At 31.8% G+C, this 18,385-nt stretch overlaps 1 protein-coding gene across 1 annotated transcript; it reads left to right on the top strand.

Moving 5' to 3' along the window:
* Positions 1–570: 570 nt before the first annotated feature.
* On the top strand, positions 571–18,029 carry LOC123697493 (nicotinate hydroxylase hnxS-like). The gene is made up of 16 exons (XM_045644025.1): positions 571–645; positions 1,468–1,634; positions 2,092–2,252; positions 2,767–3,203; positions 4,688–4,911; positions 5,707–5,809; positions 6,295–6,422; positions 6,640–6,930; positions 12,234–12,521; positions 12,712–13,211; positions 13,727–13,910; positions 14,251–14,446; positions 14,691–15,457; positions 15,571–15,763; positions 17,487–17,597; positions 17,949–18,029. The coding sequence occupies exons 1-16, from the start codon at positions 603–605 to the stop codon at positions 18,017–18,019; spliced, it is 3,864 nt and encodes a 1,287-aa protein (XP_045499981.1). The 5' UTR covers positions 571–602; the 3' UTR covers positions 18,020–18,029.
* Positions 18,030–18,385: the final 356 nt, after the last annotated feature.

The raw sequence follows: 18,385 nt of genomic DNA on the forward strand, positions 1-18,385 counted from the left end.
GAACGCGCTAATATTTGGATCTACTGCTCCGATTTGAAAAATTATTTCAGTGTTAGATAGCTCATTTATCAAGGAAGGCTATAGGCTATATATCCGATCGAGCCACGGGGGTGAAATCGCGCGGAGCAGCTAGTTTTGTTATAAGGCGTGTATGTTAAGGAAATTCATATTGATGTTACAAAATGTATTTTACGTGGAACCCTAACTAGTGCAATAAAGTATCATTTACAAATTATATTTCTATTTGATTTGCTTACTAATTTTCTCGTTTATCAGCTTTGAGTTTATTATTTAAATGCTCGTGGTTTTCAAATCAAGCGCAGTTTTCAGTGATCTAAAAGTAGTACCTACGGAAAAATTTTATTTTGTTTAAATTATGTTTGTCATCTGAAAATATTTAAGGCTTCTTCAATATTTTGCACTTATTTAATTTACTTATGAAAATATTAATTTTAATCAATTATTGATCATATCCTAGATACAGTTCATATTGTGATAGGTAGCATTAATTATCTATATAGAAGACATAATAAATCAGATATTATTTACGTCTAAAACAAAATATTTTAACATATTTGTAAGTGTGTAATATAAATGAAAAGATGGATCATATCGTGTTCAAATTAAATGGAATAGAGCATAAAGGTAAATAGATATTAATTGAAATAGTTTGAATTTTATATGAGGTGATTTCTATATTAGACCCAGACGTAAAGCCAACATTTCATATTAGTCTTTTCATTTGTTTCAATGTATGGAAAATTTGTTAAAGTTTAGTGAGCCATTTCGTATACGGCCAAGGCCGCGCTAGGGCTCAACCGCCGCGGTTTTTACCCTCGTGCTTTGTGAATGAAGCAACCTCATACAAACGGCGCGGGCGTCGCAGTTTTTACCCGTGACTGATTTTAAAACCGATTAACGCAAATGCTCGCGAGTGAAAACCGTGAATTCGCACCGAAGTTAGTTCTTCATAGAACTAACCCTTATTGTTGGCACGCAGTGTTTAACCGTAGTGTTTGATTCTGGGGAGGTTTTGCGGTTATAACCACTCACAGGAAAATAGCGGCCTCGGCCGTAGGGTCGTTTTTTTTAATTATCACCATCTGATGATAATCTTTTCTCGTTAATTGAAAACGAAAGAAAGATGAGCTAAGAAATATAAATGTTTATTTAAAAGGCTATAACGCATTATACTGTGATGTTAATAAAAAAAAATAAACACCTATTATTTTATTAACACTGTGCATTGATATTCTTATTCCAATACAGGTAAATTTTATTTTCGTTACTGTATCGAAACGACAAACATGATAAAGTCTATGAGGATAAATTTCTTCAAACTCTATATAGAGTATATACTCTATTTGAATAGACTTATTCTACAAAGCATTCAACCAGACCCAACCGAAGCATTGACAAATTATCAACATTAAAACTAATGTAAAATATCTTTCTTAAAAATTTCAGCTGACGGCAGATTTAGCCCAGATTTCACTCTAAACGAATACATTAGAACCGTGGCAGACCTTCGCGACACTAAAGTCATGTGCAGGGAGGGAGGTTGTGGGGCCTGTATAGTATCTGTAAGGGCCTCTACACCCACACAAGAGATAAAAACTTTCGCCGTGAATTCTGTAAGTTTGTATGGTTAGGCGCGATTGAAATAAACGTCCATAATGACAGTATTAATACCAAAAGTTTGATATATAACTGAGTATCGATAACTCCGAATTCTGTGTGATTAAAGTGGTCGCGATAGGACGGTTTATAATTTTAATTTGACCTACATAATTTATTACCAACATTTTGTTATACACAAAAATAGTAGATCTACCTAAATAGTATCTAAAGTAGTAAGTAAAATAGTAGATAAGTTAAGGGATGGATTTTATCGAGTTCAACATCTGATATGTTATATATGTATATGCTAAAAAGGTATAACACTAAAAATTAAAATCAGTATAATGGATGCTTTAAAAATAATCTAATTGCTTTTACATAGGTAAATATTTAAGAATACGCTAAAGATTAATATTATACGAAGTATGAAATACATTATTATTAAAGTTTCCTTTAACTTTTTCTTTATAGTGTTTAGTATCTCTGTTTTCTTGCCACGGCTGGGATATTCGAACAACAGTAAGCATAGGCAACAGTACCATTGGATATCATGAGATACAGAAGAGATTGGCTGCTGTGAACGGATCGCAGTGTGGCTTCTGTTCACCAGGCTGGGTTATGAGTATGTACAGGTAATTTATTTGTATAGATTTCCGTATTTTAAGCTATTGCATAGCTTCTATCGCGGGCCTTGAGCCGTGAGCGCGGGGACCGAATCGAGAAATTCCGTAACGAAACAACCTCACGCTCCCCACTCCGACGGGCGGAGGTGTGGCTTGAAGGCATAGCATGCAATAGCTTTACCGCGGCAGTCCCCGAGTGCCACACGTCGTTTTTTACTTTTGTTGGTATAAAGTGGTAGTTATGTAATGATTTCCAATTGTATTGTTTCACATTATTAGATAATATCCTACAAAATGTGGAAAATTAGTCGTATAAACTAATAAAAAATGTCTATAAAACTATGAGATAAAATGTCGCCTGTGTACACTCTAATAAATTTGCGCTATCATCCATTGAAAGCAACATTAAATTATTTCAGTCATTCTTTTTCCACAGATTACTTATTATATTTATTTCCAGTACCACATTCGAAGTTAACAATTAAAATTTTTACTAAAATCATATGAAAACATTACATTTTAGCCTATTGGAGTCAAATCCAAAACCAACAGCAGCAGTAATTGAAAATTCATTCGCCAGCAATATATGCAGATGTACTGGCTATAGATCAATAGCTGATGCTTTCAAATCTTTCGCAATCGATGAAAATAAAGATATAAAACAAAAACTAATTGACCTTGAAGATCTTGGTAATATTAAATGTGATAAAAAGTGTAAAGAAGTTAAAAAAGAAGAGGAAAATGAAGATCTTGGTAATATTAAATGTGATAAAAAATGTAAAGAAGTTAAAAAAGAAGAGGAAAATGAAAGTACGTGGTGTGTTATTGAGAAAGATGAAAATGTACCAATTGAAATAAGTGGAGATGGATTTAAATGGTACAGAGCTACAAATTTGAATGATGTATTCAGTGCTATGGGGAATGGTGAACATAAACTAGTCGCTGGAAATACGGGACAAGGTAGTTTATTAAATGAAATAAAATATCCAAATCTTTATACTTAGTGTAAAACAAGCCTGTTTTACACTCTAAGTACACGCAATGAATTATTAAATGTGTTATTTCTTGTGTAGTTCGTCTTCATTGATGTGAATATAGGATGAAATGTAGAAAGTAATATTCTAGGAGGTAGCAACGTTGACAAGTGAGCATTTTAGTATAGTTGGTTCTTTGATGCTGTTCCTCTTGCTATTTCGGTTACAGTCCGGGCTGTCTGGCTGGCCGCAGTGGTTGCGTTTATTATTGCGCATCTTATCTGCACAGGAAAATATTCTTAATTTAAAGTCATTTTTTAACGCGTAATTTTTAATCGTTTGCCTTTAGATAGATCCATTAGACATACATTTTTTATTGCAAGACGTGTTTTTCGTTGTTAAATAGGTGCCAGACGCAATTTTTATTTCAAAATAATTAAAATATCATCGAAATAAGTGAAATTCCATCAACATGAGTCCCAGTGAAGGATAAGTAATCACTGTGTTACTTTTACTATATATAATATTCATTTTACTATTTACAGTTTTTTTGCAACAATCTACCATATCGCCTCCTTTTTCCCAACGAACCTCAAATAGGACGTTAATGTAAACTTGATAAAAACCAAATATCATCAAGAAATTAAAGACTTTTTAACGGATTTTAAACGCGATTTATTCATTGTATTATTTTCCCAAGTCTTTAATTTCAAAATGTATAATACTCGCGTAAAATCAAACACTAGAAAATACAAATATCATCAAATTCATATTTATACCCAAAAGTGTAATAAATATGAAACCATCTATTAAAAAATTAGTTTACTAATTATTCAATATAAGTATTAAAAAAGGATAATATAATATAAATAAAAAAGTTATTACTTACCTTTTAAGCGGACTCATGTTGATGTAATTTCACTTATTTCGATGACATTTTAGTTATTTTGAAATAAAAATTGCGTATGGCACCTATTTTACAACGAAAAAAACGTCTTGCAATAAAAAAATTATGTCTGATGGATCTATCTAAAGGCAATGGATTAAAAATTACGCGTTAAAAATGACTTTAAATTAGGGATATTTTCCTGTGCAGATAAGATGCGCACTAATAAACGCAACCACTGCGGCCAGCCAGACATGAGACAGCCCGGACTCTAACCGAAATAGCAAGAGAAACAGTATATCAAAAACCCAACTATACTAAAATGACTTTTTTTTAAACGTTGCTAGCTCCCGTACTATAATGATTGGATTAAATATTGATTAATGTACGTGTAATGGATAGCCAAAAACTTTGTGAATGTCAACAGCTATTGTATACCTAGATAAAAAATACATAGACGCAAGCCACACTGTTACTCTTTAATTCTAGCATTAATTCCAAATAGTTTAACATATTGTGAAGAGTAATTTAATTAAATGGTCTTTATTATTTATATGATAATCATAAAATAATGTTTCGAACAGGTGTTTATCGCATCAATGAATATCCGAAAAACGTAATAGACATATCAAATGTAACGGAATTAAAGGGTTTTGATATTGACGTTAACCTAATCTTAAAAGCTGCTCTTTCATTAACCGAAATGATGGAAATAATTCTGAAGTTGTCCAAAGAAAATGAGGACTTTTCTTATCTGAAAGAGTTATGGGATCATATGGATTTGGTTGCTCATATACCTGTTAGAAATGTAAGTCTTTTTTTCTAGTTTTATGTAATTAAGTCTTTTCTAATTTTCTGATTTCTCTTTAAGATTTCTAATTTTCTGGTCTCTTCAAATTGGAATATAGTTTATAGTAACTTAGTATATAACGAAAAATATTTTTTACGTTAGTGTTGTCAAATCCTATTAGGCGAAAAAAGGTTGTCAGTCGATTTGCTATTTTGTTCAAAATCCAATAGGTATCTTCAGTTTACAAAATGGAAAACATATTTTATTACTAAAAAAAATTAATGTGGAAAAAAAAATATTACGTCAATGTTGTAAATCCTACTTATAAGAAAAATAAACAAGGTACAAGTATGTTTTGACTAGCTGGAGCTGTTCACGTATTTTTCAATTGAAAATACTAATTCAAAATATTATTTGTTATGGAAATTTTACATGAGCAAACCTTCGTTAATAGGGTTATAATAATATAAGCTATTTTTTCAAACGATTTTAAAATAAAAGAAGTTCTCAATTCGATTGTATTTTTATGTTTATTTGCTTCATGAAAAATTTCAACTGGGTGAATCTATTTTTTTTTAATTTATAGCTGGCTAGTGCATTTTAGCTTCCAGCATTCCCATTAAATTTTTGGCCACTTCAACCATTTCAAGGCGGTTAAGGCTTTTGTAAAAAAATATAATATTATTAATTCAGGCCCTCGAACCACAGACACAATAGAAAATCTATTGTGTCTGGGACCGATCGGGCCGCTTGGGGCTCAATGGGTTAATTTAAACTTTACATGGATATAAAAGATTATCATTTATGTCTAAGGTTGGCACGATTGGCGGTAATTTAATGTTAAAACATACAAACAAAGAATTTCAATCTGATCTCTTCGTACTTCTTGAAGCAATTGGTGGCATGATTACTATAGGTAAGAGCTATATTTATATTTTTGTGAGTTATAATTAAGTATTCGTGGTTATAGACATACATATCCCCACTTGATTGCAAAGGCTTAAAGCGAAATCGTCTCTGGTAAAGCGAAAGACGCAGGTTCAAATCACGTCTTGTTGGATTATTTTAATCGTTCATTAATGCTCACTAAAGACGGGCATACTTCACAAATAGCCTTTAAAATGTATTTTTTGTGACTTAGATATAAATTAGATTTTTTTTATACAATAAAAAAATTAGATTAAAAAAAATAGAGAACTTGTTGGATTTTGAGTTTTTTTTGAAAATCCAACAAGTTCTCTATTTTTTTTATCTAATTTTTTTATTGTATAAAAAAATCTAATTTATATCTAAGCCGCAAAAAATACATTTTTAAGGCTATATTTTGTGAAGTATGCCCATCTTTAGTGAGCATTAATGAACACTGTTTATTGTGTAAAGTTGTCTTTTAATTGTTCCTAGCTGAAGGCGTGGGGAAATATAAAATCATAACTCTACTGGATTTTCTTAAGGTTGATATGAATAATAAGGTTTTAATTAATGTTTTATTACCACCGTTATCTAAAGACTGCATTTTAAAAACTTACAAGGTAAGAAAATGTATAGTACTTTTTTGTTATAACATTTTATGAGCTCTATGTGAGCCTAATATTTTAAATCACTAGACACTAAAATGTTAGATATCAATATTATCTATTGCTAATTTAATAACTCACAGATAAAACTTTATATCAGTGCTTCAATCATACAAAATTTAAATTAATTAAAATACTTGATGCGCATACACTATGAAATTTACATTTTCAGATAATGCCTTGTTCCCAAAATTCTCGTGCGATAGTAAACTCGGCATTCCTGTTCAAATTTCACCACAGCTCCCAAATTCTAGACAAAATGACAATTGTGTATGGTGGTATATCACCAAATTTCGTACATGCTGCTAAATCTGAGATGGCATTGATTGGTAAAGATCCCTTTACAAATGAGACATTGAACATAGCTTTAAGAAGTTTGTCGAAGGAAATAAATCCTGAAGTTATGGAAACTGAGCCATCTGTAGATTATCGGAAAATGTTGGCTCTGAGTCTTTTCTATAAGGTAATAAATATTACGAGAATCTCCGTCATTTCTGGAAACGTCTGTTAGATAATAACGTCTCATGTTATTGTTTATTTTTCGCGGCTTTATAGAAATTATAATGTGACACGGTGTGATTTGTTTTTCTCTTCTTCTTATAACTCATTTTTTAAAGGAACAGGGATAGTACTAATATATTTCAAATCAAATCAAATTCAAAATTTATTTATTTTTCACAATTTTTTACAAACTTTCACATAAATTGTAAATACCTGGTTCATTTATTACTAACTAGCTGTTGCCCGCGACTTCGTCCGCGATTACGTCGTTTTTCGTCATTCGTCGTTTAAAAAAAAATACGTGACACTTTATTTTTGAATGTTCTTAATTATTGTCTCTTATAAAATTTAACTACATTAAAATTGAACACTGATAAGAAAATCTTAAAATCTAAAGACAACATGAATGAATGTGATTTAAATTCTACATTACTTAGTATTTCAAATAATAATCTAAATTAAATGTAGATTAACAGTTTGAGCGCACCATTATAGAATATGTACCTAAGTATTAAATTACGTCAGTATACATAGTAACTTTACTAAAAACACGATGACTTTCTTTCGCGCTCGGTACCACAAACTAAGCATGTTTGTGGTACGTGGCCCGCGTCACTTGACCCCCCGCGAGTTCCCCTCCGTTGCTATGCGAAAATACATTCGTTGCTCTACTGTAGGAAAAATTGTAATACTGTGGCCTGGGCGTTATAACACGTCCAGGGAGTTCCTGAGTGCCGATATCACCATCTTGAGGAAAAGCTTCTAATGTCGATTTAAAACTGCATACATACGAATTAACCTGTTCTAAAATAATTGTGAAATGAGTTCAGTTTTAAATTTGAGAAATATTGATTTCTTGTATTCCACTATTCGTTGTAGTCGAATACAAAATATATTTAAACAAACTTAGGTTGGCCTTCAGGCAAAAGGGATCCTATCAAATGGTAAACTTGACCTTGTATCTTAAAAGTAAGCATGAAAGGACCTTCTGATAATTATTGAGCACCAAAGGATCATTTGAAACGCACTACTATAAGAGCGAATATTGTCTAATAACAGTTTAGATTGCACAGTATGTTCCTCTAAAAGTAGTGATTTCAAAGGTTCCGGTGTATCTTCAAACGAAAGCCGTCTCCTTACTCCACTTTAAAGCATGTAAAGCATGCAAAGAACATACTACGTTAATATCGCCTATACAGAAGATGATCTGTAATAAATTGTGAGGTTATAAGCAAACCCACTTTTATATTTGTCGGACCACACCACCGAATTCGTAGATTGTTTACCTCTAAGTCATCAAGAATTCAAGACTATGACGAAATCGTCTGCAGTAAGACGGGCCTCTCGCTATTCGTCCGTTTTCAGAGACTGAATAATTTCAATTCTTAATCTTTCATTAAACAAATATTAATCGTTCTTGTCTCAAATAATTGTAATATTCGCGTCCCTACTCTAGTCATTGCTTATGCTCATGTTCATCTTCAAGAGATCGAATAATATTATGATACACCCTATCATTTGTCAAACGGTCTTCATATTGAGTAAAGTTTCAGATTCTCGAGATAAAATATGACTGTCGTGATCAGTAGTGAGACGTAATTCCCTCTCAGTGAGGGTTTCGGTCTAACGGGATAATAGGGGAAACCGGGTTTGTTTGTCTCACGGGTTGGTTGTCACAGCGGTCTTAACACAAAACTGAACTATCGAATAAGTCTGTTGAAAAGCGTGGCAAAAGCGATACAGTGACAACGCTGTCCCCACTTCGCGTAAGACCGCCCCGATCTGCCGTGATGGCCTTTTTTTTTTAGTGGGGAAATCTTGCATAGATACCCACGGCCTCCGGGGAAGAGGCCGTGGGTTATGTCGGATTCCTACCGACCAAAACCCCACTGTGTTCCGTCGAGCCGCATCAACGACAGGGCCACGGGTATGTGTAGAATTCATCCGTGACTGCCGTGAGGGCCTCACAAGTGTTTATAGTTTTCGCACAGATTTTTAATGATATGAGGACCGAATATGGTCCTCATAACATCACCATCAGAAAAAAAGGAATATTTTTAATTGTGAAAAAATATTAATATGATTAACACTATTTTAACATAAAATATTATAAGTCTGTGAGTGTGTAAAAAAAAAGACGGGTTGCACTCCGGGAGTGCCGGCAGAAGTGAAAACTTGATTATTAACGTTCAGCATGTTTGATATTTTGGAATGGTAGGTATCTGTCTTACGCATGGAATATAAGGGCTAAAAAAACTAACATCCGTCTTACGCTTTTTCGATGGTCACGTGTCCTGACGCGAGTTTAAGATTTAATACCCAACGCCGCTAAAAAAGTTTTCACTTCAATAAATCCAGCTAATAACACATCAAACTTATGTTTATAATTAAGTATACGACATGAAAATATATTAATTACCAAGCAATAATAATACAGATAAATACTGAACATAAGTATAATAGTTAGTATTAAGTAGTATTAGTTAAAATATACTTTGACTGTTAGTCAAAGTTTATTTTTACTAACAACATGTAAATGAAGAAGAAATAATAATTACCAACGAACTAACCTTTTCTATAATACTTAACACGGCACATTTTTCAAATTATCTTGCTCAACTCTGCTCAAAAATTTGAGGATTTTGTTGGAACCTTAATGTGTCAAAACTATGATATATCTAAACTACGATACTACTTGAAATAACTTGCATGCGGAAATGCTCATTACAATTGTGAATCTAAAGAATAAGTAATAACTAACAATATACTATTCAATTTTATTGAGCTGATGAATATCTTTTGCCTGGAAGAGATCACCGTCTCCTAATAAATATACTGTGTTTTCTTATAAAATCTTTACATAATTTATTTTATTTAGTAGTTTAGTTTTTGTTATTTTTATGTAAAAATGAGCTTGAGCAATGAGCTTATACATATTTGGCAAAAGTATACATAAATTTTTTATAATTTCAGGACCGCAACTTAAATGGGGCGCTCGGAAAATATGCCTATGGGTTATTAATAGAGAAATGATACACAACAAAGTTATGTTGGATCCATTTTATTTATAAATAATGAAAATGATATATTTATAAAATATAAAACATATTAGTTATGTAAAATGATTAAAAATAAATAAATGAAGCAACTACGATTCAAAGAAAACATCTTTTTCAGTGTGAAAATGCTCTTAGCAATCCTGGATGATGAACTGTATATCATGTACTCTGATCCCAGTACGGTCGGTACCTCGATAGCCATAACGATAAATATTATAATCAGATAACCGCAAAGTCAAAATAAAAACATTACTTGTACAGTTGTGAGTGCAAAATTTACGTTTCATTTGGCAATAACATTTTTTCGGTACTAAAACGTAGTAGTTTGATATGTGGCTGGCTGCCCCTCCTCTCCTTCCTGAAAAATATCCTCCAAAATTTCCCGAGATACTTCCAATGATTGAACCATTATGATTAACACTATTATTGATATTGATCAATGATTGAACCATTGGACGTTGGACATTAACTTCAGTCAAAAATTAACGAAGCGGATGATTACTAATTTCCACTTAATCCTCGCTGCCACTATCTTTATCATCAAATCATCAATTTTCAAGTGGTGTTGTAAAATTGTCAGCAGAAATCGTCTTCCAAAGGCGATATAATTTTATGAGCATTGAATCTGTAAATAAAAAAATCAAAAGTTAACTGTAAATCTATAAAAAAAGCTACTTACAAATAAAATTTTATCAAAAACTACTGTTCCCAATGCACCTCAAAATCTTGTAAAAGTCATATATAAAAGAATTCATCAATTCATCATTTTATTATTTCATTCAAAAAGTGTAATAATATAATACCAACAAAACACATGAATTGCTATCATTATAAAAAAATAAATACCTGTATGTAACAACTTACCTTTAGTGGGAACGCATGACGGTGAAAATTCACAAAATACTAAGATTGCATTTGATATTTTTGGTTTTATGGCATTCAATAGTCAAAAGTCGATTTCTCTGTCCCTATGTCCCTTTGTATGCTTAAATCTTTAAAACTACGCAACGGATTTTGATGCGGTTTTTTAAATAGATAGACTAATTTCAAGAGCAAGGTTTTAGTATATAATTTATTAGGTTTTAGACAAAGCGGGCGAAGCCGCGGGCGGTAAGCTAGTAAATTTATAAAACATGAAGATTTTTAAAATTGTAACTAATGAACATAATCAATATTAGATTAATTACTGTAGATAATGGTGTCTATAGTTTTACTTAAAATAATAAACATCTACCCTCACTTTAAAAAAATGTAGTATATTTATTATTTACACGAAATATACCTTATAGGGAAGGGAAGATATGGGTTAAAGAGTTAAATAAATAACATGATTATATTTAAATTATTAATTTTCAACAGTGTATTCAGTAGTGTTAACATGTAAATTGATTTGATTTTTACGAAATCTCATAGATGGCGCTGTTACAAAATTAACATTATACAACTTACATTCTTTAAACTATGTTTCTCTTCCCAAGTTACTTAAATGGCATAATTTTTATAGTTTCAATCTAGATATTGTCAAACAACATTTATATATGCGTCATTTAATTATTAATTTCCAATAGTTAATGTGTGTTTGATTTTTATAACACTGGCTATAGATGGCGCTGTTTCAAATTTGTCTTTATACTGCTAAGATTCATTTAACTGTTTCTCTGCCAAAATTACATAAATGACGTAGTTTTTATAGTGTAAAGGTAGATAATAGCATGGCTTACTCAAAAACAACATTTAAACATGAGTCTTTAGATTGTACGCTGTCGTAGTACACGGAATATGTAAGAAAAATAAAGGTTCACAGCTCCTCCCCCGTATGTGATAGCTTGATAATATGTAGCCTATAGCCTCACCCGACCTGTTAGTAATATTCATGCAAAATTTGAAGTCAATCTATGCAGTACTTTTCGAGATTAGCCCAGACAAACATACAGACAAACAGACAAACAGACAAACAGACAAACAGACAAACAGACAAAAATTCTAAAAACTATGTTTTTGGCTTCTATATCGATTATAGATCACGGCCCAAGTATTCTTTTAAAAAAATATTCAATGTACAGTTTTGACTTTCCTACGATTTTATTATATGTATAGATATTCGTATTATTACACATTATTCACTTTAATTGATTGACTTATTCTAATTTTGTTTATATAATATACATATTTATACCGTAATGCTTAGGATTACTGTATTTTACAGGCCATTCTAAGCTTATCACCTGATGATAAAATAAATCCCATATATCGTTCTGGTGGTGATGTAATTAAAAGAGAAGTTTCCAAAGGAAATCAGTATTACGACACTGATCCAACTATTTGGCCGCTAAATAAACCGATACCGAAGTTAGAAGCATTAATACAATGTAGTGGTGAAGCTGTTTACGCAAATGCTTTACCGAAGTTAACAAATGAGGTGTTTGCTGCATTTGTTCTAGCTGATACAACTCCGGGCAGTATTATTAGTGATTTTGATACCTCTGAAGCTTTTGTAAGTAGCCATGATACTACAAATGTTGCACTTCTAATTACATTAGATCTCCAAATATTTATACTTATATTTTATATTGGAATTGATAAAATAATCGCATCCGCATCTTTGTAATGTTTAAAACTTCTTCTACTAAACTTGTATAGACGCTTTGAATCAATGATAATATTAATTGTTATTTTTTTGTTAGAAACTTGAAGGCGTCGCTGCATTTTACACAGCTAAAGATATACCTGGAAAAAATACCTTTACACCAAGTAACGTGCCGCTCATGGCAGCTGATGAAGAGATCCTATGCTCTGGAAAAGTATTATTTAATGGCCAACCAGCTGCTATTATAGTTGCAAATAGAGAATTTACCGCCAACAAAGCTGCTAAACTAGTGAAAATCATTTATTCAGTTATTAATAATAACAAACCGTTACTTACTATCGATGACGTTTTAAAATCTCCTGATAATAAATCAAGAGTAATAAATAATGAAACCATAAAACCCAGTAATGTAGGGAATGATGTGAAACATGTAATCAAAGGTGAATTTAAAACAGTAGATCAATATCATTATTACATTGAACCTCAAACGTGTGTTGCTAAACCTATTGAAGATGGACTGGAAATACATTCAGCTACACAGTGGCTCGATTTAGCTAATGTTGCTGTTGCTCAATGTTTAAATGTTCCAGTAAACAGGTAAGTTCTTTGGCTTATTATTATAATATATGATGTTACATATTATGTATTTTGTAAAATTAAATTGTAAAACTGACATGATTTAAAAGAGCAACTATGGAGTTTCTTGCCGGTTCTTCTCCGTAGATACTGCTTTCTGAATCGGTGGTAAATGTTGAAAATATGTAATAACGTTTCAAAAGTGTTTCTATAAGTAGTCTAATTGAATAAATAAATGTTTGAGTTTGAGTTGTGCCAGTAAAATAATGTAACGAGTAGCCTATTGCCTGTATTGATTTCTACATCCTTTCTGGTACTTTCTCTTATTCCCGTCATGAATCTAGTCCTTATAATAAACTTGGCAACCCACTAGCAAAGGTTACTACTCTGCATCTCTAAATATATATGCTGGTCGCAATCGCTTTATATCAGGCAAACTACCAGCTCTTTTGTGAACACAAACAAGTATGATAAAATACCTAAACTTTTAATACTTGTGATAATAAAGTCACTTATTAATTTTTGATTGATTGCAGTATAAATGTGATCGTTCGTAAAGTGGGTGGTTCCTATGGAGGTAAAATAACGAGATCAGCTCAAGTCGCCTGTGCTGCGGGTCTGGTGGCGCATCTACAGAGAAAAGCGTGTAGATTGATTCTGTCTCTTGAAACGAATATGCGGTCGATTGGAAAGAGATTACCGACTCTGAGTAATTTTGAGGTATAATTATGCTATGAGTATTTATAATCACAGTATTAATCTTGTTTAGCACTGATAGTTTTAATAAAAAAATGCTTCTATAAAATTTTGAATATGCAATCAAAAGTAAGTGACTAAATGACTTAGAATGTATTTTTGCCATATGCAATATAATAAATAAATAACAGGGAACGAGCCAGAATATTTTACGAGTTATTTGTTAAATATGTTGCAAATCCAATAAAAAAACACGTGATTTTGGTGTTAATTCTTAGCGTTACGGTTTGAACTGTACCTTTTAAAATAAAACGCAATATATAAACCAAGATCAATATTTTATCCAAATTATATTTGTACACAGGTGGGCGTAGATGAAAAAGGTGTCATTCAGTATCTAAAGAACACTTTCTATCAAGATAATGGTCATTCAATTAATGAAGTGATCGTCCCTTTAACCGTTAATCATTTCTGTAATTGCTACGACACTCAGAGGTGGGAGATAGAAGCTAATACTGTTTTGACTGATAAACCCTCGAATACTTGGTGTCGTGCTCCTGGTAAGTTTTTATAGGTTTTATTTATTTATAAAATGCCTATAAGATTCGTTTTTATAGGTAGGTACATATAAAAATAGAACTTCATTTTTCAATTTCTGAAACTTACATGCAATGCAAGAATAGCTATGAATATAATCGTTACATGAATAGTACTAAATTTATTTTAAGTTTTTCTACAATTTAAAATCAAGTATTAAACTAGTCATTTTTGATCAATAATTAATGGTAGCCGTTAAATTGTTAGGTTCTACGGAAGGTGTAGCAATGATAGAGTACATTATGGAAATAATTGCATATGAAATAGGCCAAGATCCTATGCAAGTTCGAATTGCAAACATGATACTCGAAAACAATCCTCTCATAGATATGATTGATCAATTAAAAAAAGATTCTGATTATGATAAAAGGAAAACGGAAATCGAAGAATTCAATAAAAATAACCGGTGGCGCAAGAGAGCAATGAAAATGATGCCGATGAAGTATGATGTAGGATACTTTGGTAATTATAACTCCATAGTTTCAATATATCACGGTGATGGAAGCGTCCTTATTATGCATGGTGGTATTGAAATGGGGCAAGGTCTTAATACTAAAGTTGCTCAAGTATGCGCCTATACACTTGGCATACCATTAGAAAAGATAAGTGTACAACCATCTACAAGTTTTACTTCACCGAATACTATGACTACAGGCGCTAGTATTGGAAGCGAATGTGTTTCATACGCAACTAAAAGAGCATGTGAAATTCTATTAGATAGATTGGCTCCTATCAAAGCAAAAGGAAGTTATACTTGGGAAGAGCTAATCGTTGAAGCGTTTAAAGAAGAAATTGATTTGCAAGCGTCTTACATGTATTCTGCTATGAAAGATGATGTGAAACCATATGCTGTATATGCAGTGTGTGTTTTAGAGGTGGAAATTGACATTTTAACTGGAAATCATAATGTGAGACGGTTGGATCTACTTGAAGATGTCAGTAGAAGCCTTAGTCCTATGATAGATGTCACACAGGTAATTCTACTTTACATTCAATCATTCAAAATAACCAAAAACAAACATATACACAAATTGACTAAAAATTATCGAAAAGTGAAAAAAGGTATAATAATTTTATAAAATTGCAGATAGAAGGTGCCTTTGTTATGGGCCTTGGATATTGGACGCAAGAAAATCTGATATATGATCCCTTATCGGGAAGACTATTAACCGATCGCACGTGGTCCTACAAGCCTCCAGGTATAAAAGATATACCAGCAGATATGAGAATTTACTTCTGCAAAAACTCTAAAAACGAGTTTGGTGTGCTACAATCTAAAGGTAACTTTAGTAGCATCCCTATTTACATTATTAATGCGAATTTGTCTTCCGTTTAAATTAGGCCAAATTCGAGTCAATTCATACAAACATATCCGTTACATACAAACATACAGGTGAATCTAATAAAAGCGTGGTTAACGTTAAACGTCGCACCATTTATTTTTCACCATCCATTTCTTTTTTTATACAATTTTGATGAACCCATTCTTACGATAAGAATCTTACAACGCCTTTAAGGGTTATATCCTTCAAACAATTTACGCTTTAGAGCGAGCCAAGGAAACATATGTACCTACATATATATTAACGGCCTTACTAATAAAAAGTTATACCTACAATGGATAAATTTCTAACATTTTCAACCATAACTGTGTCCTGCTCTTGCTCACATGAAACGTCAATCATAAAAACAAGACAGGTTATTGCAACAACTAATCCACTGCATAGCGAATGGGTAACATTTTATTAGTAAGACCGTAAGATAATATGCTCGAATTACGCAGTCTACGCAATCTAGGGTTTGCCGATAACACGTTTAACTAGTCTTCAACAAACTAATGCAGGCTATTCGTATATCCCTTAATCCCTTAATATCAAGTGTCGATTATTCGATACTAGCTTTCCACCCGCGGCTTCGCCCGCTTTATCTAAAACCTAATAATTTATATATTGAAACCTTTCTCTTGAATCACTCTATCTATTAACAAAAATTGCATCAAAATCCGTAGCGTAGTTTTTAAGATTTAAGCATACAAAGGGACATAGGGACAGAGAAAGCGACTTTGTTTTATACTATGCAGTGATTAAGCTACTTTTGTATAACAAACAGACAAAACTTGGCTTACAATAATACATGCTATGTTACATCAATATAAGAATTATGGAATATATTTATCACTTGCAATTTTCATAATTATAATTTTGAAAAAGGAGAACATACTTTCAAATGACGTACTCTCAAAGCAAAATCATGGTCCTGCTATAATGAAAGGATAGGAAGGAATGGTTTCCAATTTCTTTCCTTGTTAGAAATATGATGAAACACTTTAAATATTATATCATATGACCAAATATCAAAGTTTCTGATTACATAACAGGAAGGGATTCTGACTTCCCATGCAGACAAACTTGATGGGAATATAATATTATAATGATATTAAAAGACAACATATTTCTAACTGTGAAGGAAGTCAGAATCCCTTCCCATTATGTAATCGAAGAATTTGATATTTGGTTATATAATAAACAAGCTGCTTCGCGCAGTTTCACCCCCGTGGTTCCACTCCTGTTGGTCGTAGCGTGATGATTTATAGCCTATTACCTTTCTCGATATTTGGGCTATCTAACTAACTAACCGGAAGAAATTTTCAAATCTGTCCAGAAGTTCCCGAGATTTGTGCGTACAAACAAACAAACAAACAAACAAACTCTTCAGCTTTATAATATTATTAGTATAGATTAATTAATTATACCTTCTTGACCACTTTTAATACACGTCTTTTTTGTGGCTCTTTTGAAATTTTAAAGAGAAATTTATTCAGTAAAAATTTACTTACACTGATCCTAGTGACCATTTAAGTTTTATACTGCTCATTCACTTTTTAGGTTTCAATAATTAAGCAAATTACCTAAAGAACATAAGATATTTTTCTATTCTTTCTTTTTATCAGATATAGAGCATTATAATGCTGCAAAACTAAATAATAAACAAGCCTATTTTCAGGTACCGGGGAACCAGCACTATGCCTGGCTACAGTAATCATCCACGCGATCCGAGACGCAGTGCGCCTAGCGCGCTTGGACGCCGGCCTTTCAGACGAATGGTTACGAATTGGTATACATTTAATTATTAATAATTATGAAGTAATGTATATGTATACTAAATTTATATAGGTAGTAGAGTTTTGATTTTATTTTGAAATTATGAAATTATTTCTGTAGTTTTAGAATGCTTACAAATATTAGATTTTTTTCAATGAAAAAAATTTTTTTATGATAATGAAGTGGGATTCGAACTCACGATCTTCTCCGTGCACTATTATGTAACTTGTTTTAATCTGAGCATTGTATTGAGTCGTGAAACGGTAAAACATTTGAAAAATTCAAATTATTTCTGGAAAATACATAAATGTAAAAATGAAATATTTCTTAGTAAACGTAAATAATATCTTTTTATTTGTTACAGAAAACCCTTGTACAGTGGAAAATATATTTATGGCTGTGGGACATAAGATCGAACATTTCAAATTGATATGAAAACAATAATAACAATAATTGTAGACTACTAATTATTGTCTAAAAATATTGTTACATTTTCATGTGTGATGTTTATTAAGCTACGATTTATTAGAAATGTTAAACTTCAAATAAAACTATTTAGTATTCTATATTTTATTTTATTTCATAAATTTATAAATAGCACTTACTTACTAGATCCCGCGGCTCTCGTGGTACCTACTTAGAAAAACAGGAGTATGTTTTCCCAGACTATTTTGTGTCTTGTTACCAAATTTCATACAGATTCGATGAGCTGTTTTTGCGTGGTAGAGTATCTAACAAACATCTTCATCATAAATTCTTACAAATGGCGCGAATGTTGAATTTAATATTATTAACTTTTCA

This window comes from Colias croceus, chromosome 14 (assembly GCF_905220415.1).
Source record: "Colias croceus chromosome 14, ilColCroc2.1".
In the NCBI taxonomy this organism is placed as follows: Eukaryota; Metazoa; Arthropoda; class Insecta; order Lepidoptera; family Pieridae; genus Colias; species Colias croceus.

What these genes read in the sequence shown, in the direction of transcription:
- LOC123697493 (XM_045644025.1), top strand. Translation starts at nt 603, where the DNA reads ATGGATCATATCGTGTTCAAATTAAATGGAATAGAGCATAAAG. An exon ending in TTGATACCTCTGAAGCTTTT is followed by an intron (nt 12,522 to 12,711) that starts GTAAGTAGCCAT and finishes TTTTTTTGTTAG; the next exon opens with AAACTTGAAGGCGTCGCTGC. An exon ending in TTAAATGTTCCAGTAAACAG is followed by an intron (nt 13,212 to 13,726) that starts GTAAGTTCTTTG and finishes GATTGATTGCAG; the next exon opens with TATAAATGTGATCGTTCGTA.